This window comes from Aethalodelphis obliquidens, unplaced genomic scaffold, assembly GCF_003676395.1.
Source record: "Aethalodelphis obliquidens isolate GAN/ISIS:26980383/991018 unplaced genomic scaffold, ASM367639v1 scaffold2, whole genome shotgun sequence".
Classification (NCBI taxonomy): Eukaryota; Metazoa; Chordata; class Mammalia; order Artiodactyla; family Delphinidae; genus Aethalodelphis; species Aethalodelphis obliquidens.
This window is the reverse complement of record NW_020837946.1, coordinates 91261246-91284603: the sequence shown is the minus strand read 5'-3', so window position 1 is coordinate 91284603 and position 23358 is coordinate 91261246. Positions and strand designations below refer to the sequence as shown.

Here is a 23358-nt window from a genome sequence, read left to right as displayed (position 1 = left end):
GGCAAAACCCTGATGCTATGGAAATGCACAGCTTGCTGTAGACTCTATTTCCTAAAAAAGCACTTTTAGGCTTAGACAAAATCTTGCATGTGGGCAGAAAACCAAAAGTGTATGAAAGTTACATTTTAACATTATTACACGAAGCAAGGTTACCACATTTTCCTCAATGATTGCTTTTTATTGACCTGAAATATAAATGCCTAGTAACATCATAATATATCACATACCCAGAACTTTTGCTGGGTCAGCAAAGATCCTCTACGGCATTTTTCTCTCTGGCTTCTTGTATAAGAAAAAGCACGTTGATTTTCTCTATTCTTATTTTACTGGTTTATCCTTCAGTTCATATTCCAAAGCAGATTTTAATTAGGTAACAATAATTTTGATTATGCATTAAGAAATCTGCAGAGTATTCTCATGGAGATGTTTAGCGTTCCTGTCAGGATGACATTGTCATGCAGTATTATTATCTTGCAGAAGTTAAATGCCCATGTATTTTAATAAGTCCCAGAGGAACAAAAATGCATGGTACATTTGTTCAGTCTCCTTTTTACAGAAAATAAGGTAACCATGCTAATTAATTAAATAGTAACCTAATGGCTTTAAATATGAATACTTTGTCTACTTAGTCTAAAACCCTCTTTCCTGAACCTTCAGCAATTTTTTAAGTGCTGCTTGGAATTACAATTAAGAAAATGGAAGGAAGATTTCTCCTGATAATTGTTGAGGAAGTAGAGAAAATAAATTCAAAGAATTCAGGAACCTATTGCAGGGGAAGGGAGAGAAAACACAGGAAGAGGAGGGGAAGGATGGGGGACAAACTCCACACTCCATGTCTTACCAGCCATACAACTGCTACTGTACCTCACATGTTCTTTTGTACTTTCCCTTTTACCTTCTCAGGTATCAGGAACCTTTTTTTTTTTTAATAGACACGTCTGCCGATTTGTCCCATAGGAACATTAAGGGGAAATGTCGAATGTAATGTTTCAGTTTGCTGTCACGTATTGAGCTTTAGCCAGAACCACAGGGGCCAGAGTGGTGGGTTGCGAACATTCTCTGTAGCAGTGCTGGTGGGGATAGAGAGGGGGCGTTGTGGCATCTATCGGAGATACCTGGGCACGGAGGCCCTGGAGACCACGAGAGCAGGTGTATCTAGAAATTTGAGAAGTGTCTCAGATTTCTAGATGAGGTTCTTCCCTCACTGACACTTCCAGTCGGGAGGCAACTGGAGTTGGACTCAATCCAGGCAAAGCTCTCAAAAACCCAAGTCTGTAGTAATTATTCCTGTGTGGGCACCTTACCCAAAGGAGGCCAGTCAGCATTCTTCCCCAAGAATTTGGAATGGCATTGAAGCTGTTCAAAGATACTATCTTCAGGAACTCTTAGCTGCCACATTTTCCCACCTTGTAGGTAAAGTTAGTCACTTAGAAGCAAGAAGAACAAAGAAGGTGACACTAAAAAGCAGAGGCAAAAGAGAAAGTGAATCTTGATGATATCTGAGTTGAGTTTTTCCTGAGCTTGAACTGTACTCCCGCTCTTCAAAGCCTACTTGTGAATGCTTTGTGAGGTAAATTAACACAGTATCTTTTCAGCGAGTTGCCTTTTCTTAAACATTTATGTAAGCTGAGTTTGGGGAATTCCTGATTAAAATACACGTGGGCCTCCACACACAAAGGAAGCGCACTTCTCCCACAGCTGTCCTGCTTCTCCTCGTTCTGTAATATCCTGACCTGCCAAATGCAGGTTGAAAGCTCATTCACTGGAGGTGGTAGAGATGTTGAAGTGGCCGATTGCCGTCAAATGTACCGAATCCTAATAAGAGGAGCTCGCACAGGGCTCAGTGGATATGCCAATCCTGCCTCCACCTTATGTGGAAAGGGATTTGCAAATGGAAATCTTTATCCTCAGGCTTCACTTTTTTTCAGGGTTTCCTAACTCTTTCCAAGTTCCCCAGCTGATACCACGCATCCACACGTACGCTGCAAAACCCGTTTCGGAGCTCAGACTCTGGAGTCCAGCAGGGCCTCATTTTGGTCAAAACTTGTTCCAGTTCCTCGCTCTGCAGTTTGTGTCAAGTTCTCAAACTCTCCAAACCTCTGTTTTCTTATGTGTATCATGGGGGGTAGCAAGAGTAGCTGTTTCGCTAGGGGGTTTTGGTAGGGATAGACAAACTAATATGTAGTGCTTAGCATAGTATCTGACGTAAGTTCAGAGCTCAATAAATTGAGGCTGTTGTTACAGGTTTGATTACAGCTCTGATTATGATTATTAGCACCATCTGCTGATCCACATCTGGTGATGCCGATTCAGAGTATAAAGCCCCTTAATGATCTGGACAGGAAAGAGTCAGTGACAGAATCCTTGCTGTTGACCATCTGGCTCAAGAAACCTGGCTCTGTTTTCAAGCCCTGGCGTGTGAAGTCTCGTGAGATTGAATGAATGCTTGCTTTATGAATGAAGCTATCATGCTGATGGCGATTTCTCTTCATATAGTAGCTGTTGTTGTCAAGGTATGAGATTAAGGTTGATCGTGGATACATACTAGGAGCATATTATTGTTCGTCTTGGTTTTTAAAGTGATCCCTGATGTAGACTTGTTTCCTGTCATTTCTGCACACCCCATCTCCTGGAATGTCAAACAAAGCTGTAATCAATTGCATCTCCTTGTTACCTGAGGTTCCAGAGAGCAGTAACTTCAAATTGCAGACATGCTGCAGTATCTTCAGACTCCAAGTTCACGAATTCTGACACTCTATAGCGAAACATACACCTTAGACAATTCTGCCATGGATCCATCATCTGGAATAATAAGTGATAGAGAGAATCCTTCCCCAAACAGAAATTTAACTTACACTAGGTATTTTCCACTTTAGGGAGTGAACATTTACCAGAACATTTGGTTTGAATGAATATACTGTGAGTTGGTGTTGAACTTCTACTTCTCCAAAAAAAAAAGCACACTTAGGTTCAAAATTAGGGTGCCTGTTTTAAACAATTTCACAATGACCGTAGAGATGATTAGAGCAGCTATGAGGTATTGATAGATCCAGTGCGGGGCTTGCCCTTGTTAGATAAACAAATCATAATTCTTGTTAAGACGGCTCTAGAAAAGGAAGTGGTCGTTCCTATGTGTGTGTCTACTCAGTTTCATCAGGCCCTACGTTGCTGCAACTCAGGAGGAGGAGAGGAAAAGTCTCCTCCAAGTCTCCCCTTTTCCTTTCTGCCAGGGTGGCTTTGAATCCGAACTTCCTTCTGTAAAGAATTTTTCTCCACAGCCACTCTGTACCATCCTGCACATCCGGCAGTCCATCCACAACCTGCCCTTACGCTCAGCCGCCGCTGCCGCAGTGCCTTGACCTGGCTGGTGCTCAGCAGGCCCGTCAACCCCTGGGTCACCTGCTGCACGCCCAGAAGCACCGTCATGGCTGCTTTCGCTGCCCACCCCGTCCCTCTTCACTCCTGCTGCTGCCACGGCCACAGAAGCTCCCAGGCCTAACAATGCAGTTTCTGGGTTCTGTTGGGGTGGGAGGGGGGTGGGAAATAAGAAGGAGCTGAAACTCCGTTTCCCAGTACAGAGCCCAGTTGTCTGACCGTCACCTAATAATGATTTGTAACGTGGAGTATCCTTATCTGCAGCAACAGAGCCCGTGCAGAGGGTCATCCTCTCTCTCCTTCTCTCTCTCTCTCTCTCTCCATCCATACCAGTAGTAGTCATGAAAGCTCTGGCTCTTCCACCAATTTCTGGACTTAGTGGGAGCTGAGTAACATACGTTGGAAGTACAGAGGAGTTAATACTCCATGGGGTGAAGGTTGATCAGTGAGGACTGAATCCAAGGAGGAGCTGCATGTAATGCCTCTCCCTTTTTCCTCCCTCCCCACCTCATGGATGGTCCTACAGCCTGTCTAGAAGATGTGATTGACCAAGAAACCAGCTGTGTTTGCTCGGAAGTTTAGCCAGTTGACAACACACTACCTTATATTTCCTTTGCCTCCATACCTGCGATGGCTCTTTCACCCTCACTCTTGCTATCCCGGGATTTCACCTCCTTAGTATAGAAGCTTTGTCTTAGGCTCTGTTTTCTAAGGCATTTATGCAAAAACAGAGCTACCCCTCTACAGTTATCCAAATAGCCAGTGGACTTTTTTTGAAGTAAGAGCACCTGACTAAAACCGAGGAGATATAATACTCATCTCACGAGTATCTGCTAAAAATGTTATGGTAGGAAATCTTTCATCAGGCAGACGGTTGCACTAGTTAACCACTAAGTGCCTTCCAATTCTAAGCTTCTGTTTCTGTGAGACACTGCACAATTTTTTTCTAGTCGCCAAGAATAATATAAGCGCGACTTGTATGAAATATCTTCAAAGAATAGTATTCAGCACAGAAGGCATTCTGGGAAAACAACTTCTCGTGGCAATAGAGAAAATCAGCGTTTTACTGGAAACCCAAACCTAATCCATGTGAGAAACTACTGAATTCCCTACAAAAGAAAACAAGCAAAGCAAACGAGAAACGTATGCTCTGTGGCTGTACACGCTCTCTTGGGGGAGTGATTATGGATTAGGCCATCTTATCACATACACCTAGACAAATTAGGTATTGTTTTTCTCTTTCAGTCAATCCTGGCTGAGTTCCAAAATGAATCATCATATTCTGAGTGCGTAAGTTCCAAGGCATAGATTTGCATTTGTACTTTTAGTTGCTCTATCAGCTCTAGGAGAATTGCTCAGGGATGCCTTATTGTCAACAACTGAAAGATAACTCTCAAGAGGAGGAAGCTGCCGAAATATGCAACTAGGGTTTTTTTGAGCAAGAGATGGCAGGAGCCCAAACTTTGAGATGATCATGATTTGGGTAATGCTGACAGCATCCTTTCCTCTGACAGGGTGGAGACTGTGGGGAAGGAGTCCAGACCCGCAGCCTCTCCTGTGTGGTCCACAGTGGTTCAATGTCTCACTGGACTGTACCTGTAGACAAGGCACTGTGTGGAGAGATGCCCTTTCAAGACGGCATCCTGAAGCAGCCATGTTCTGTGCCTTGCCCAGGTAGGCAATTTTAAATGATCGGGAATGCCTTCCACGGTGACCCTTTTATTTCTTTCTTTTCTATTAATTTCCTGAGTTCTCTCTCGTCCAAGTTGAAGTTTTTAACTAACTTTAATTCATTTGTCATTGTGGTTATCACTTTGGACTATACCTCACAGCTTCAACAGAGGCAAAGTAGGCCAGAGGGGGGAAAAAAAAGCACTGGACTTGGAAATTTAAGAGCTAAGTTAGAATCTTGTCAGTATCACTTCACTGGTGTTTTACCTGGGACATACAGACTGGTCCCTTTGAGCAATGGTTGCTTCATCTAGAAAATGTGTTAATAATACATGACCTGACAGCACCTAGCACATTGGCCAGCGCTCAAAAAATATTGACGGAATCCATGAGTGGATGAACCCCTGGGTGATGACATGGGTGGGGACAAGTAAGGCTATAAGTGCACAGAAACACTCTGTTAAACAGGCAAGTTCTATGTAATCGTGAAGGTCATTATTAGTTACAGAAGATTTACGAGTTTATCTTAATCCTAATAACACAGCTTAGCTTATATGACATGAGTTTAAGGTGGCTTAATATATCCTTATAACATGGCATGTAACATATATGTGTGTAAAAACACATACCTACATATGGACATATATGTATACACATAAATGTGTGTATGTTTAGATTATTAAATTAAACATTCTTTAAGTTCAAAGATATTCCACTTCAGTAACTGACTTATTCCCTTTATATGATTTCTGTGAACATCTATTTTATGATGTTACGCTGCTCTTTAAAAACTGAGTTGATGTAATCTTTACACTTCCTTTTAAAAATTTTATTATCACTAGTAGTCACAGTGTTCTCTAGATAAAACTGCCATGATTGGAAGCAAAACGATGGTAGTCTAGTGTTTGATGCTCTTTTGCTCAACTAGATTAAACCATAGATTACTTCCTCATTCTTAGTATTTTCTAATTAGAAAATTTATCAGTGTGGAATGCATAGTTTCTGGAACCCACCCCATCACTGCACCCCCACACAAATCTCACCGTGAACCTGTGCATGTAAATGGTGTTAAGGGCCAGTTTTCACGTTCTTTCCTCTGCTCTGTGCTGCGCAATCCTCCAGGAGACTGCCATTTAACGGAATGGTCAGAGTGGAGCACGTGTGAACTGACCTGCATCGAGGGAAGAAGCTTCGAGACTATGGGTCGCCAGTCTAGGTCAAGGACATTTATAATTCAGTCTTTTGAGAACCAAGACAGTTGCCCCCAGCAGGTTGTAGAAACACGCCCTTGTACAGGTACCAAGAGCACTTTTCAACTCTTAGCCTTGATTGATCAATGCTTATTCTGCTTTGATGTGACGTATAATAGAACCGCTGTTCTCATATTTACTTGCAGGAGGTAAATGTTATCACTACACATGGAAAGCAAGTCTTTGGAACAATAATGAACGAACTGTATGGTGCCAACGTTCAGATGGCATTAACGTCACAGGTATTCCTGCCTAAGGTTCACGTGGGCACTTCAAAAAGATCTCTGAGTGTTGCTGGTGGTGAGAAGAATTAGCGTACAAATTATAAGCAAAGGAGGACTGGGCAGTGGCCTTAGATGAGCTTCACGACAAGTTGCCATTAGACCTTTACATCTTAGAAAGCAAACACTTCTATTTGAAGTCCCATATATCAGACAACTTAAAGAAATAAGCTGAAACACAATAAAATTTCCTTAAATATCATGATCTGAGACAAAGACTGAAAGAGACAGATGTTAGTTTAAAACAATGGTCTCTAAAATTTTTAAAGATGTACCTTTTCAGTAAAAAGTATTTGAGAACAGATCTCAACATATTCTAAAATCCTTCACTACTGTGCTAATGTATCATGATATGCAACATGTACAGAAAGTGAAATTAAAAGGGTTGATAAGGATATAATAAAAATTAAAATATATTAATGATGTAAAAAAACATTTTGCTTTAAATTATAGATGCTTATGTTCAGGTACTGAAAGCTTCACTTTTTAACAATGTGTTAGTCATGATTGTTATTTAATATCTGACTAGAGATTGAGGGAAGGTGTCTTCATTTATGACAGTGAATGCAATTTGATGCTACAAATGGTCTTCTCAATCATTTTAAAGGGCTTTTATTTTGATGCCTTCTTATCAAAGAAAATTAAATTGTCATTCTTTTTACTTAGTCCTGTGGCTGACTAAGAGCTCATCAGAATAGGAGAATTTTGATTTTTCTATTGGAATAGCAAGATTGTTAGCATCACCTTTTTCTAGTTTACCTGTTTTTGCATTAGTGGTTGTCCCTTTAATCCACAGTTTTTCCGTACAATAATTTATTTTAAGCTGCTCGTGCATTTTGTAAGTTACTGTTAAACTTAATATACTGTAAATCTACCTAACCAGGAACACAGAAAGCATCACACGCTGCAATATGCTGAGAGTTAATGGACTGGTAAGGGTTCCACTATCAAATTCTCTGTATGGAGTGCCCAGTGTACATCACGGGGCCATCTGATGAATGAGTTCAGGCTACCAGTGTCACCTGCTAAGTATTATTAGAGCTTAATTTCATTCTTAAAATTTAAAATGCTAGATAAACTGTACAAATTCTAACATGTTCTTCCCGACTCCCAGGAGATCCTCTCCCCATGGGGTTCACACACTGCATGGTGGCGATCCCTGGTTTGAGTGCAAAACACCCCCTCCAAACTCTGTTGGCAGCAACGGGGCTGTGTTGGCAGCACGAACACGCACATGATCAATTTCACACCTACCTGCTCATTCCGGATCCTGGTGGTGGTTTGTTTTGTTTTGTTTTGTTTTGTTTTTCCTGTGAGGATTATTTGTTTTATTTTTTCAAGTAACAGTGAGAGTTTAGCTGTTTCATTCTTAGGGTAAATGTAGATCTAGTCCCTACACAGCTTTAAGCCCAAAGCTTTTCGCTAGTTACAAAATCATAAACTATAATTGTTTGACAATTATAGTAATGCAGAGGCTAGAATCTATAAATGCAACCAGTAGTATATAAATATAGTTTAAATATTGCCCTTGAGTAATATGCCAACTCCTTTGCTTAGTACCTTGAATCCAGGAAGGCATGACTAATATTCAGTGATTTTCAGATTATAGAGACATTATTCCATCCATTTACTCAAAAATATTTAATAAGGACCTGCAAGTACTATGTCAGATCTGTGATTATCCCTCCTGGAGTGTATACATTTGCTGTTAAAAATAGGTGTGGGAGTGTGTATGTGACTGTGTGTGTGTGTATTCGGGTTGAAATACATTTAAAATGTTACCAAAATGTTTGATATTGTGGTCCCATGAATTGATTAGTGGCATTCTTTTACCGTTTGGTTATTGGGAATTGGTCTAGTGCCTAGTTGGGGTATGTGGGAGATGGAAAAAAAAATATGTAGAAAGATCTTCGCGCATATATATTTTCTGCTCCTGAACTTCACTTGAGATTTCATCAATTCTTTTACTGATCCTGACACGCACAGGCTTTGCCCTCAAGCATGGCCATATGATAGAATCACACTGCCAATGCACAGGTATAAAATCTCTACTGTAAACAGCTTCTCTACTGTAGCAGAGTTTCCCATCTCAAACAGCCCTTCCTGGAGTACTGTAATCAATCATATAAAACTGGGCCACACTGTCAGCAAACAGATTTTTTAAAGATAATACTGTTACAAGGTAGCCAGTGCCAGAGAGGAAAAGAAATGAGTGTTCATCATAGAAAAATCTGTAAATGACGGTGGGATTTCCTTTGTAGGAGGCTGTTCCCCTCAGGCACGCCCTGCTGCTATTCGGCAGTGTAACCCGGCCTGCAGAAAACCTTTCTCCTACTGTACACAGGTGAGTCATGTGCTGGAGGCTTGGACGAGTATGGTAATCGCTGTGTTATATGTATGCTGTCTGATGTTTTCCAGTCTCCTGCAGCCCAAGTAGCAATTCCATGGGCCCACGATACCACAGAGAGGCATTTGCAGGAGTAATCACAGCTATTAAGAATTTCTCTCCAGGGCATGTGTTCAAGAAAGCAGCCTTTTTTTCTCTAAATCCACCTATAGCCGACCCCGTCTTTCAGATATCTAATCTATCTTAGCTCTGTTTATCCTCTATTTATCAACGTGTTCTCAGTTGATTTATTTCCTCCTTCTTAGCCTTTCATATACCTAAACTATTTTGAAAGATATTAAAAAGGGCATGTTCATATTTGCTAAATATTATGTATTAAAATTGATTACACTATGATTACTGTACTGTGTCTAAATTTTAGTTGATTTTACATAAGCTGAATATGTGGTTATGGGTAATAATTATATGTGTGTGTGTGTATACATTTTTTTAAAGCAGAACTTTTTCTTCCCCTTTCTCTGCCTTAATTCCCATCAACCACTGCTCAGGAATTAATGCAAAATGTGCCATGTATTCTCAACAGTGGCACTCATTGTGTGCGGTGCGCATAGAAGAAAGGTGTTCCCTGTCTTTCAAAGAAATGAGTTTCTTCTTATAGTGTGTTCTTTCCAAAAATGATTTGGTTAAAAATGATTCAAGCGCTCCATCCTGTTAATATGGCTCTTCTACTTCAAGTTAGGTTAATTCTTTACCACAGAAAAGCGAGTGAGTGATCAAGCTTCCAGTTTGGAAAAAAAGAGATCAGCAGCAACTTCATGGGCTAAGGCTGTTGCTAAGTAGAAGGTGTGGCTTTCCCCCAACTCTCCGGATACCCTCTTTAATAAAACATAAATTACCATTTCCCTCGAAACTTTGGCATGTGACTGGTTACAACTTTTCACTCAAACTAAATAGAGATGCATCTTGAAAAGATGGCTTTCATAGCTGAGCATATACCAATTTTTCGTAATTAGTTCTCCCCATTGAACACTGAATAATGTCTTCAATTAAAACCACTGGAAATACTATAATAATTGGCATTATTATATGAGTGCTACCTAAACTGTAGGCATTTATTAATTATATGCTTTTCTGACTTTTACTTTAAAAATAAATATGTATGTATGTATGTATGGCTGTGTTGGGTCTTCGTTGCTGCACGCGGGCTTTCTCTAGTTGCGGTGAGTGGGGGCTACTCTTCATTGCAGTGCGTGGGATTCTCATTACGTTGGCTTCTCTGGTTGCGGAGCACGGGCTCTAGGCGCGTGGGTGTCAGTAGTTGCAGTGCGTGGGCTCAGTACTTGTGGCACACCGGCTTAGTTGCTCTGCAGCATGTGGGATCTTCCCGGACCAGGGCTCGAACCCATGTCCCCTGCACTGGCAGGCGGATTCTTAACCACTGCGCCACCAGGGAAGTCTCTTTTACTTTTTGTGGAAGATTGTGGTACCCTATTTTTAGGTTTAGTATCTGTTGCTTCTCAAAATCATGTGTTCAAGAGTTGATGACCTAAGTAAATCTGGCTGATGCATAAGGACTGATGTGAGTGGCTATTAAGGCTGTTCAGAAAATTCCAGATATAGTTTTATGTGAGGAGCCTTAATAGCAGAGTTATAGAGATTCATAATCGTATGCTTATTTTCTATTCTTTTCTCTTGCTTTTATGTTTGCTGAAGGAAGGAAGAGCAGTTATTTTCAGTTTCACTTCCAGAGACAGATAGAAATCCTTGTCCATTATACTTTATCATAATCAGTTTCTTGGAAAGGTTTATTGTACATGAAAATTACCAAGAATCCACAAATATGAAAGTCATATTGTCATGATGCCAACTAGGAATGTGATGATGTGATGTGACACTCGGATTACTACAAGATATCAATATCTCTATCTCTATCTCTCTCTCTCTCTCTCCTCCCTCTCTTGGACATGTGCCTTTGGTGAAGTCTTTTTTTCTCCACAGTCTTGGGCTGTCTCCTCTGAGTGAAGAACTAAGCCTTTGAGTGGAGAGGCAGTTCAGACTAGTTAGTGATCAATGGCAGAAAGTGATAGAGGCAGAAATAGACCTCAAAGAAGATATGTACATAATTCCTGTTGCTTTGCTTCTCAGTGTCAAGGGCAGGTTGGAGTGAGTGGGCAGGAATCTGAAACAGCTGGGGGAAGAGTTGAGGCTAATTTTTAATTAGATGCTTTAAACATCTCTGTAAGAGAGAAAAGGTTGTAGTTAATGCCCACTATCGACAAAGAATTGTGATTTCATATTTGGAAGGTATAAGAATTATAAACCACTAGAAAGAACTGATGATTTATTTAAGGGTTGACTTTGGAATTCAAAAAGATGAACTACTTACTGAATTTTCACCTCTTTGGCAAGTCTGGTGCTGGAAAACCCTAAATTGCCATGACATACCATGCGAATGTTAGGTGCCCAGCAGTTAAAGCGTTCTTGTTTCATCTACACAACTGTGTAACCGTCAACATTTTTTTCTGCTATAGGGTGGAGTGTGCGGCTGTGAGAAGGGCTATACAGAGATCATGAGATCCAATGGTTTCCTGGATTACTGCATGAAAGTACCTGGCTCAGAGGACAAAAAAGCTGATGTGAAAAATCTTGCTGGGAAAAACAGACCTGTGAATTCAAAAATACATGATATTTTTAAAGGATGGTCTCTTCAACCCCTTGATCCAGGTACATATCGGTTATGAGTCAGAAATGTAAATTCTCTCATGGGGGATTGGGGTTCAGATTGTGACCACTGCTCATGATGGAGGGAAGAAGGAAAAGAGGAGAGAAGGAAAAAACCAACATGGTCTAGTTCAAGGTTTCTCAAATTTGAGTGTTGTGTGGTGTAAAGTGTTCTCATGGGGTGGCTGAAGATAAGTCTGTCAATCCCAGTTTAAGAGACACTGACTTAAGGAACCAAAATATTAATCTTTTTTTTTTTTTTTTTTTTGTGGTATGCGGGCCTCTCACTGTTGTGGCCTCTCCTGTTGCGGAGCACAGGCTCCGGACGCGCAGGCCCAGCGGCCATGGCTCACGGGCCCAGCCGCTCCGCAGCATGTGGGATCTTCCCAGACCGGGGCACGAACCTGTGTCCCCTGCATCGGCAGGCGGACTCTCAACCACTGCGCCACCAGGGAAGCCCCAAAATATTAATCTTTAAAAATATTTGAATTGTAAATTATCTCTGCCAAAGACTTTATTTTTATAACTGTGAATTTGTGTATATAATTGAAATTAAAAGCAAAAATTGGAATAGATTCTCAGGAACATGCAGGTAGGTACCTGGGGGAATGTCCAGGGACCCTATCTGGTTTGAGAAACACCAGTGAAATAGTAAAGAGCATCAATTTCAGAGGCCAACAGACCTTAACTGGCATCATAGCTCAGAAGGTACGGATTTTGTGACTGACTGTAGTTTCTTCACCTCTCCGGAAAGGTTTCCTCATCTACGAATCAGTCTAGAGGCACCTGCCCTGCACGACTGTCATGACTATTAGCACATTGTCAGGCCTGCAGGACTCAAAAATTAGTGGGTATTAAGGACAAGAATGAACATTTTTTAGATGCTTTCTGTGTACCCTGTGGTTCCATGCTGGTTGTGGTGCATGACTCATTATGTTCTTGCACATAATGAGATGCCATTATCCCCATTTTAGTGATTAGGATGCTGAAATTGGCAAACTAATTTGACCAAGGACACACCACCAGTAAGTGACAGGAAGGTTTGAAAGGCAGGCCAATAAGGTCTTTACAAAGCACTAGTCTCTACTTCGCACTCTGTGAAGTGGGCAGAAAATGAAAGCAAAATTCTCTGTGCCTACTGTACGTACCTCTTCTAGAAAATAAAATGCTGTGAATGACTGAGGGAAGGGAGCATTGAGAGGGAAGAGACGCAGAAAGCTCAGCCAATGTATACCTTGGAAACTTTCCTCCCAGACCCTGGGCATTGGCCATACCAAAATGCCTCGATCTTTGATTCCTGTGCATGTCGGGGCACATGCCATAGGTATTCAAAAATATCTTATTCATTTTGTGACATTTAGGGACATTTAGCTAATTTATAGCAATAGACTTAAATTTGAGGGAAGTGTGATATGAAATGTAGCTAGGTTCACCCACTGCTTGTAGACCCTATTTCAGGAAGAGAATTAGGGTGAAGTTCCAGGGAAATGAGTGTTCAGATCCACACTTGAGGTCCTTAACCTTTGGAGGTCCCACTAAAGCATCAACAGCACGTATGTGAGTATACGTGTATGTGCATATATGTGTGTGTATATATATATACGGATACACACACAAAGACACATGTACACATATGTATAGTCATATATACACTATTGTATACATATGTATGTATGTGTGCAAGTATATATGTAAAATATATATTTAGTCTGGGGAGAGTTAATAACTTTCATGAGGTTCTCATGATGAGATTGTAAACTTGGGCAGCCTCTCAGGAGGGCAATCGGGCAAAAATCTGTCATACATTTTGGCCTAAAATTTTCCTCCTAGGAATTCATCATACACATATACACACGTATACTAAGAGAAGTATGTAAATGATACAACTGTGCAATATGTCTCATAGAGGTATTAAAAAGAATGAGACAGACCTGTCTTTATAAACTAGCATGGAAATATTTCCAATATATATTGTGACGTAGAAAAGAAGTACCAAAGTGAGTGATACGCACCATTTATGTCTCTTTTAAAAAGTGCAGGTATTTTGTGTTCGTACTCATTTGCTTGCATGTGCAGAGAAAACTGTAAGATGGTTCGCAAGCAAACTGGTTACAGTGGTAGTGGCTGTGTAGGGCTCTCAGAGAGGGTGGCAGGAAGACTGACTTTTTACTACATTATCTTTTTTTAATAGTTTGAACGTTGATCCTATCCATTATGCTGTTATAAAAAGCTATATTGATTCTTCTTAAGTAACATGGCTTAAAGGTCATGGACCACATACCTCTGTACTAGGGATTGAAAAACACTGTACCTTCCAATACTTCAGCTCTATGAGGTTAAGGGGTAATAAGATGACAGATGCATTCTCACTCAGGAAAGACTTTTTTTTCTTATTGCAAATGCAAAAAATTCAGAATAGGGGATTTCATCATTAGTGTTTCAAAGAGATAAGAATCAAAGCTTTGTTAAAAGTTGTATGACCATAGAAATATATCATTACTACATTGAAACCTCATTCTAAAACCTGATTGAGGCTTGAAAGTGTCTTGTAAGCAAAAATTGTAATACGTAGTCATAATACAATGGAAAGTAATTGTGATTTTCCTCCAAACAAGTGTTGTTTACAATAGATTTTGATTGTTTTTCATCTCACGAAAGTCTTTTTTTTTTTTTGCATTTTAACATCTTTATTGGAGTATAATTGCTTTACAATGGTATGTTAGTTTCAGCTTCACAACAAAATGAATCAGTTATATATATACATATGTTCCCATATCTCTTCCCACTTGCGTCTCCCTCCCTCCCACCCTCCCTATCCCACCCCTCCAGGCGGTCACAAAGCACCGAGCTGATCTCCCTGTGCTATGCAGCTGCTTCCCACTAGCTATCTACCTTACCTTTGGTAGTGTATATATGTCCATGCTTCTCTCTCGCTTTGTCACAGTTTACCCTTCCCCCTCCCCATAGCCACAAGTCCATTCTCTAGTAAGTCTGTGTCTTTATTCCTGTTTCACCCCTACGTTTTTCATGACATTTTTTTCTTAAATTCCATATATATGTGTTAGCATATGGTATTTGTCTCTCTCTGACTTACTTCACGCTGTATGACAGACTCTAGGTCTATCCACCTCATTACAAATAGCTCAATTTCGTTTCTTTTTATGGCTGAGTAATATTCCATTGTATATATGTGCCACATCTTCTTTATCCATTCATCTGATGATGGACATTTAGGTTGTTTCCATCTCTGGGCTATTGTAAATAGAGCTGCAATGAACATTTTGGTACATGACTCTTTTTGAATTATGGTTTTCTCAGGGTATATGCCCAGTAGTGGGATTGCTGGGTCATATGGTAGTTCTATTTGTAGTTTTCTAAGGAACCTCCATACTGTTCTCCACAGTGGCTGTATCAATTTACATTCCCACCAACAGTGTAAGAGGGTTCCCTTTTCTCACACCCTCTCCAGCATTTATTGTTTCTAGATTTTTTGATGATGGCCATTCTGACTGGTGTGAGATGACATCTCATTGTAGTTTTGATTTGCATTTCTCTAATGATTAGTGATGTTGAGCATTCTTTCACGTGTTTGTTGGCAATCTGTATATCTTCTTTTGAGAAATGTCTATTTAGGTCTTCTGCCCATTTTTGGATTGGGTTGTTTGTTTTTTTGTTATTAAGCTGCATGAGCTGCTTATAAATTTTGGAGATTAACCCTTTGTCAGTTGTTTCATTTGCAAATATTTTCTCCCATTCTGAGGGTTGTCTTTTGGTCGTGTTTATGGTTTCCTTTGCTGCGCAAAAGCTTTGAAGTTTCATTAGGTCCCATTTGTTTATTTTTGTTTTTATTTCCATTTCTCTGGGAGGTGGGTCAAAAAGGACCTTGCTGTGATTTATGTCATAGAGTGTTCTGCCTATGTTTTCTTCCAAGAGTTTGATAGTTTCTGGCCTTACATTTAGGTCTTTAATTCATTTTGAGCTTATTTTTGTATATGGTGTTAGGGAGTGATCTAATCGCATACTTTTACATGTAGCTGTCCAGTTTTCCCAGCACCACTTATTGAAGAGGCTGTCCTTTCTCCATTGTACATTCCTGCCTCCTTTATCAAAGATAAGGTGACCATATGTGCGTGGGTTTATCTCTGGGCTTTCTATCCTGTTCCATTGATCTATATTTCTGTTTTTGTGCCAGTACCATACTGTCTTGATTACTGCAGCTTTGTAGTATAGTCTGAAGTCAGGAAGCCTGATTCCTCCAGCTCCATTTTTCGTTCTCAAGATTGCTTTGGCTATTCGGGGTCTTTTGTGTTTCCATACAAATTGTGAAATTTTTTGTTCTAGTTCTGTGAAAAATGCCAGTGGTAGTTTGATAGGGATTGCATTGAATCTGTAGATTGCTTTGGGTAGTAGAGTCATTTTCACAGTGTTGATTCTTCCAATCCAAGAACATGGTATATCTCTCCATCTATTTGTATCATCTTTAATTTCTTTCATCAGTGTCTTATAATTTTCTGCATACAGGTCTTTTGTCTCCTTAGGTAGGTTTATTCCTAGATATTTTATTCTTTGGTAAATGGGAGTGTTCTCTTGATTTCACTTTCAGATTTTTCATCATTAGTGTATAGCAATGCCAGAGATTTCTGTGCATGAATTTTGTATCCTGCTACTTTACCAAATTCATTGATTAGCTCTAGTAGTTTTCTGGTAGCATCTTTAGGATTCTCTATGTATAGTATCATGTCACCTGCAAAGAGTGACCGCTTTACTTTTTCTTTTCCGATTTGGATTCCTTTTATTCTTCTTTGTCTCTGATTGCTGTGGATAAAACTTCCAAAACTATGTTGAACAATGGTGGTGAGAGTGGGCAACCTTGTCTTGTTCCTTTCAGATTTGCACCACTAAGAACAATGTTGGCTGTGGGTTTGTCATATATGGCCTTTACTATGTTGAGGAAAGTTCCCTGTATGCCTACTTTCTGCAGGGTTTTTATCATAAATGGGTGTTGAATTTTGTCAAAAGCTTTCTCTGCATCTATTGAGATGATCATATGGTTTTTCTCCTTCAATTTGTTAATATGGTGTATCACGTTGATTGATTTGCATATATTGAAGAATCCTTGCATTACTGGAATAAACCCCACTTGATCATGGTGTATGATCCTTTTAATGTGCTGGATTCTGTTTGCTAGTATTTTGTTGAGGATTTTTGCATCTATGTTCATCAGTGATATTGGCCTGTAGTTTTCTTTCTTTGTGACATCCTTGTCTGGTTTTGGTATCAGGGTGATGGTGGCCTCGTAGAATGAGTTGGGGAGTGTTCCTCCCTCTGCTATATTTTGGAAGAGTTTGAGAAGGATAGGTGATAGCTCTTCTCTAAATGTTTGATAGAATTCGCCTGTGAAGCCATCTGGTCCTGGGCTTTTGCTTGTTGGAAGATTTTTAATCACAGTTTCAATTTCAGTGCTTGTGATTGGTCTGTTCATATTTTCTATTTCTTCCTGATTCAGTCTTGGCAGGTTGTGCACTTCTAAGAATTTGTCCATTTCTTCCAGGTTGTCCATTTTATTGGCATAGAGTTGCTTGTAGTAATCTCTCATGATCTTTTGTATTTCTGCAGTGTCAGTTGTTACTTCTCCTTTTTCATTTCTAATTCTTTTGATATCCTTACAAAGAACCAGCTTTTAGTTTTATTGACCTTTGCTATCATTTCCTTCATTTCTTTTTCATTTATTTCTGATTTCTTTCCTTCTGCTAACTTTGGGGTTTTTTTGTTCTTCTTTCTCTAATTGCTTTAGCTGCAAGGTTAGGTTGTTTATTCGAGATGTTTCCTGTTTCTTAAGGTAGGATTGTATTGCTATAAACTTCCCTCTTAGAACTGCTTTTGCTGCATCCCATAGATTTTGAGTCGTCGTGTCTCCATTGTCATTTGTTTCTAGGTATTTTTTGATTTCCTCAGTGATCACTTCGTTATTAAGTAGTGTACTGTTTAGCCTCCATGTGTTTGTGTTTTTTACAGATCTTTTCCTGTAATTGATTTCTAGTCTCATGGCGTTGTGGTCAGAAAAGATACTTGATACAATTTCAATTTTCTTAAATTTACCAAGGCTTGATTTGTGACCCAAGATATGATCTATCCTGGAGAATGTTCCATGAGCACTTGAGAAAAAATGTGTATTCTGTTGCTTTTGGATAGAATGTCCTATAAATATCAATTAAGTCCATCTGGTTAAATGTATCATTTAAAGCTTGTGTTTCCTTATTTATTTTCATTTTGGATGATCTGTCCATTGGTGAAAGTGGGGTGTTAAAGTCCCCTACTATGAATGTGTTACTGTTGATTTCCCCTTTTATGGCTGTTAGTATTTGCCTTATGTATTGAGGTGCTCCTATGTTGGGTGCATAAATATTTACAATTGTTATATCTTCTTCTTGGATTGATCCCTTGATCATTATGTAGTGTCCTTCTTTGTCTCTTCTAATAGTCTTTGTTTTAAAGTCTATTTTGTCTGATATGAGAATTGCTACTCCAGCTTTCTTTTGGTTTCCATTTGCATGAAATACCTTTTTCCATCCCCTTACTTTCAGTCTGTATGTGTCTCTAGGTCTGAAGTGGGTCTCTTGTAGACAGCAAATATATGCGTCTTGTTTTTGTATCCATTCAGCCAATCCGTGTCTTTTGGTGGGAGCATTTAGTCCATTTACATTTAAGGTAATTATCGATATGTATGTTCCCATTCCCATTTTCTTAATTGTTTTGGGTTCGTTATTGTAGGTCTTTTCCTTCTTTTGTTTTTCTTGCCTAGAGAAGTTCCTTTAGCAGTTGTTGTAGAGCTGGTTTGGTGGTGCTGAACTCTCTCAGCTTTTGCTTGTCTGTAAAGGTTTTAATTTCTCCAACAAATCTGAATGAGATCCTTGCTGGGTAGAGTAATCTTGGTTGCAGGTTTTTCTCCTTCAACACTTTCAATATGTCCTGCCACTCCCTTCTGGCTTGCAGAGTTTCTGCTGAAAGATCAGCTGTTAACCTTATGGGGATTCCCTTGTGTGTTATTTGTTGTTTTTCCCTTGCTGCTTTTAATATGTTTTGTTTGTATTTAATTTTTGACAGTTTGATTAATATGTGTCTTGGCGTATTTCTCCTTGTATTTATCCTGTATGGGACTCTCTGTGCTTCCTGGACTTGATTAACTATTTCCTTTCCCATATTAGGGAAGTTTTTAACTATAATCTCTTCAAATATTTTCTCAGTCCCTTTCTTTTTCTCTTCTTCTTCTGGAACCCCTATAATTCGAATGTTGGTGCGTTTAATGTTGTCCCAGAGGTCTCTGAGACTGTCCTCAGTTCTTTTCATTCTTTTTTCTTTATTCTGCTCTGCAGTAGTTATTTCCACTATTTTATCTTCCAGGTCACTTATCCGTTCTTCTGCCTCAGTTATTCTGCTATTGATCCCATCTAGAGTATTTTTCATTTCATTTATTGTGTTGTTCATCATTGTTTGTTTCATCTTTAGTTCTTCTAGGTCCTTGTTAACTGTTTCTTGCATTTTGTCTATTCTATTTCCAAGATTTTGGATCATGTTTACTATCATTATTCTGAATTCTTTTTCAGGTCGACTGCCTATTTCCTCTTCATTTGTTAGGTCTGGTGGGTTTTTATCTTGCTCCTTCATCTGCTGTGTGTTTCTCTGTCTTCTCATTTTGCTTATCTTACTGTGTTTGGGGTCTCCTTTTTGCAGGCTGAAGGTTCGCAGTTCCTGTTGTTTTTAGTGTCTGTCCCCAGTGGCTAAGGTTGGTTCAGTGGGTTGTGTAGGATTCCTGGTGGAGGGGCCTAGTGCCTGTGTTCTCGTGGATGAGGCTGGATCTTGTCTTTCTGGTGGGCAGGTCCACGTCTGGTGGTGTGTTTTGGGGTGTCTGGGGTGTCTGTAGACTTATTATCTTGTCTTTCTGGTGGGCAGCCTCTCTGCTAATGGGTGGGGTTGTGTTCCTGTCTTGCTAGTTGTTTTGCATAGGATGTCCAGCACTGTAGCTTGCTGGTCATTGAGTGAAGCTGGGTGCTGACGTTGAGATGGAGATCTCTGGGAGATTTTTGCCATTTGATATTATGTGCAGCTGGGAGGTCTCTTGTGGACCAGTGTCCTGAAGTTGGCTCTCCCACCTCAGAGGCACAGCACTAACTCCTGGCTGCAGCACCAAGAGACTTTCATCCACACGGCTCCTTAATTTGGGATGATTCGTTTTCTATTCATGTATTCCACAGATGCAGGGTACATCAAGTTGATTGTGGAGCTTTAATCCGCTGCTTCTGAGGCTGCTGGGAGAGATTTCCCTTTCTCTTCTTTGTTCTCACAGCTCCCAGGGGCTCAGCTTTGGATTTGGCCCCGCCTGTGCGTGTAGGTCGCCGGAGGGCGTCTGTTCTTTGCTCAGACAGGACGGGGTTAAAGGAGCCGCTGATTCGGAGGCTCTGGCTCACTCAGGCCGGGGGGGCGGGGGCGGATAGTGAGGGTCACGGAGTGCGGGGCAGGCCTGCAGAGGCTGGCGTGACGTTGCACCAGCCTGAGGCATGCTGTGCGTTCTCCCGGGGGAGCTGTCCCTGGATCCCAGGACCCTGGCAGTGGCGGGCTGCACAGCCTCCCCCGAAGGGGGGGTGTGGATAGTGACCTGTGCTCGCACACAGGCTTCTTGGTGGCGGCAGCAGCGGCCTTAGCGTCTCATGTCTGTCTCTGGGGCCTGCACTTTTAGCCGCGGCTCGCGCCTGTCTCTGAAGCTCCTTTAAGCAGCATTCTTAATCTCCTCTCCTCGCGCACCAGGAAATAAAGAGGGAAGAAAAAGTCTCTTGCCTCTTCCGCAGGTCCAGACTTTTCCCCAGACTCCCTCCCGGCTAGCCACGGTGCACTAACGCCCTGCAGGCTGTGTTCTCGCCGCCAACCCCAGTCCTCTCCCAGAGATCCGAATGAAGCCGGAGCCTCAGCTCCCAGCCCTGCCCGCCCCGGCGGGTGAGCAGACAAGCCTCTTGGCTGGTGAGTGCCGGTCGGCCCTGATCCTCTGCGCTGGAATCTCTCTGCTTTGGCCTCCACACCCCTGTTGCTGTGCTCTCCTCCGCGGCTCCGAAGCTCCCCCACTCCGCCACCCGCAGTCTCTGCCCGCGAAGGGGCTTCCTAGTGTGTGGACACTTTTCCTCCTTCACAGCTCCCTCCTGCTGGTGCAGGACCTGTCCCTATCCTTTTGTCTCTGCTTATTTTTTTCTTTTGCCCTAACCAGGTATGTGGGGGGTTTCTTACCTTTTGGGAGGTCTGAGGTCTTCTGCCAGCGTGCAGTAGATGCTCTGTAGGAGTTGTTCCACGTGTAGATGTATTTCTGGTGTATCTGTGGGGAGGAAGGTGATCTCTGCGTCTTACTCTTCCGCCATCTTCCCAGAAGTCAAAAGTCTTTAGCATTAGAGTTTGATATGTTCTTTGGACCCACAGTTAATTACATTCATGTAGTATAATGAACCTTTTGTGTGTATATCTTTCAGAAAGGAACATAGTTCCTTTGAGATGCTAAGGCATTGCTACTATCAGTGCAATTCTAAGTTTAGTTAACTGTGCGCTCATGTAAAGAAGAGCAAAAACCATGAGATTTCCAGAAACAACTCAAATTTATACACACACACGCACACCATACATACAGTCAGGGTATACCTCACAGAGTAAAAATCACAAAATAGATCAGACTGTTTGGTTCTATTTTTTTAACTCGAGCAGATAACAAGTCCAAAATAATATATACTTGTACACATATGTATATGTTTTGTAGTACTTTTGTATTAGAAGTATATACAAATGAAAATAAATTCAAACTATCCTGCCAGTTGTTAGATTTTATGAAGTACTGATTTCTGGTCTTTGTTTGGCATTGTGAAAAAATGATAGACTATCTTACATTTTATATTTTCACCTTTTTTTTTGACATTTGATAGCTGTCACATGTGGGTATTTCCACCTATGCTTCTGACTTACGCAAATCTCAGAATTCAGCTGAGAAATAAATAATACACTAATTTAGATAAGAAATAAAGCTTTTGTTGATAAGTTTGTTATTTTCTATTTTAAACAGATGGCCGAGTGAAAATCTGGGTTTATGGCGTTTCAGGTGGTGGTTTTCTTATCGTGATTTTCCTCGTATTTACTTCCTACTTTGTTTGGTAAGTACTAACTAGTAAAAAGTTAATATTCCATATTTTCATGGGTGGCATGTTATACTAAAAGAAAACTTAAGATCATTGGCCATTATAACAGGACACTTGAACTCACAAATAATCATCAACAGTAGAATTGGTGAATAGTTGAAATGGGAAATCATTATCTTTATTGTCCTTGTTTGAAATAACATTCTTTTATTTGGTTTTCAAATACTATCAGAAGGTATAAGAGGCACGTCATTAGTCAGGGCTTTCCCATTTTAGAATTTTGATTTAGATCAGTACTTTTTAGCTTTAATGGCACACTGGCATTTCTTGGCACCTCTTGGGGACTGATATTTGAATCCTAGTCCCAGAGATTTTTTTTTTTAACTTTGCTTATTGAAGTATAGTTGGTACAGAAGCGATTCAGTTACACATACATATATTTTTTGTATATTCTTTTCCATTATGGTTTATCACAGGATATTGAATATAGTTCTCTGTGCTATACAGTAGGACCTCGTTGTTTATCCATTTTGTATATAAAAGCTCACAGCTGCTCACCCCAACCTCCCACTCCATCCCTCCCCCAACTCCCTTGGCAACCACAAGGCTGTTCTATATGTCCATGAGTCTGTTTCTGTTTCATAGATAGGTTAATTTGCATCATATTTTAGATTCCACATATAAGAGATAGCATATGGTATTTGTCTTTCTCTTAGTATGATAATCTCTAGGTCCGTCTATGTTGCTGCAAATGGCATTATTTCATTCTCTTTTGTGATTAATATTCCACTGTATATATATACCACATCTTCTTTATCCATTCCTCTGTCGATGGACATTTAGGTTGTTTCCCTGTCTTGGCTACTATGAATAGTGCTGCTGTGAACACAGGGGTGCATGTATCTTTTTGAATTAGAATTTTGTCTGGATATATGCCCAGGAGTGGGATTGCTGGATCATATGGTAATTCTATTTTTAGTTTTCTGAGAAAGAGTTTTCCATACTGTTTTCCATAGTGGCTGCACCAACTTACATTCCCACCAACAGTGTAAGAGGGCTCCCTTTTCCCCACACTCTCTCCAACATTGGTTATTTGTAGAGTTTTTAATGATGGCAATCCTGACTGGTGTGAGGTAGTACCTCATTGTAGTTTCAATTTGCATTTCTCTAATAATTAGCAATGTTGAGCATCTTTTCATGTGCCTGTTGGCCATCTGTACATCTTCTTTAGCGAAATGTCTATTTAGGTCTTCTGCCCATTTTTTGATTGGGTTGTTTTTTTGTTGTTGAGCTGTATGAGCTATTTGTATATTTTGGAAATTAAGCCCTTGTTGGTTGCATCATTTGCAAATATTTTCTCCCATTCCATAGTTTGTCTTTTCCTTTTGTTTATGGTTTCCTTTGCTGTGCAAAAGCTTGTAAGTTCAATTAGATCCCATGTGTTTATTTTTGTTTTTATTTCTATTGCATTGGGAGGCTGTCCTAAGAAAACATTGGTACGATTTATGTCAGAGAATGTTTTGCCTTTGCTCTCTTCTAGTAGTTTTATG

General features: G+C 40.3%; 1 protein-coding gene across 1 annotated transcript in view; it reads left to right on the top strand.

Moving 5' to 3' along the window:
* The window catches only part of THSD7B (thrombospondin type 1 domain containing 7B), a 765597-nt gene that overhangs the window by 734224 nt on the left and 8015 nt on the right, over positions 1-23358 (top strand). The window contains exons 21-26 of the mRNA XM_027132057.1: positions 4890-5049; positions 6169-6342; positions 6443-6538; positions 8839-8921; positions 11456-11648; positions 21736-21823. Of these exons, the coding sequence (XP_026987858.1) occupies positions 4890-5049; positions 6169-6342; positions 6443-6538; positions 8839-8921; positions 11456-11648; positions 21736-21823 (794 nt within the window). The remainder of the gene's footprint in view (positions 1-4889; positions 5050-6168; positions 6343-6442; positions 6539-8838; positions 8922-11455; positions 11649-21735; positions 21824-23358) is intronic.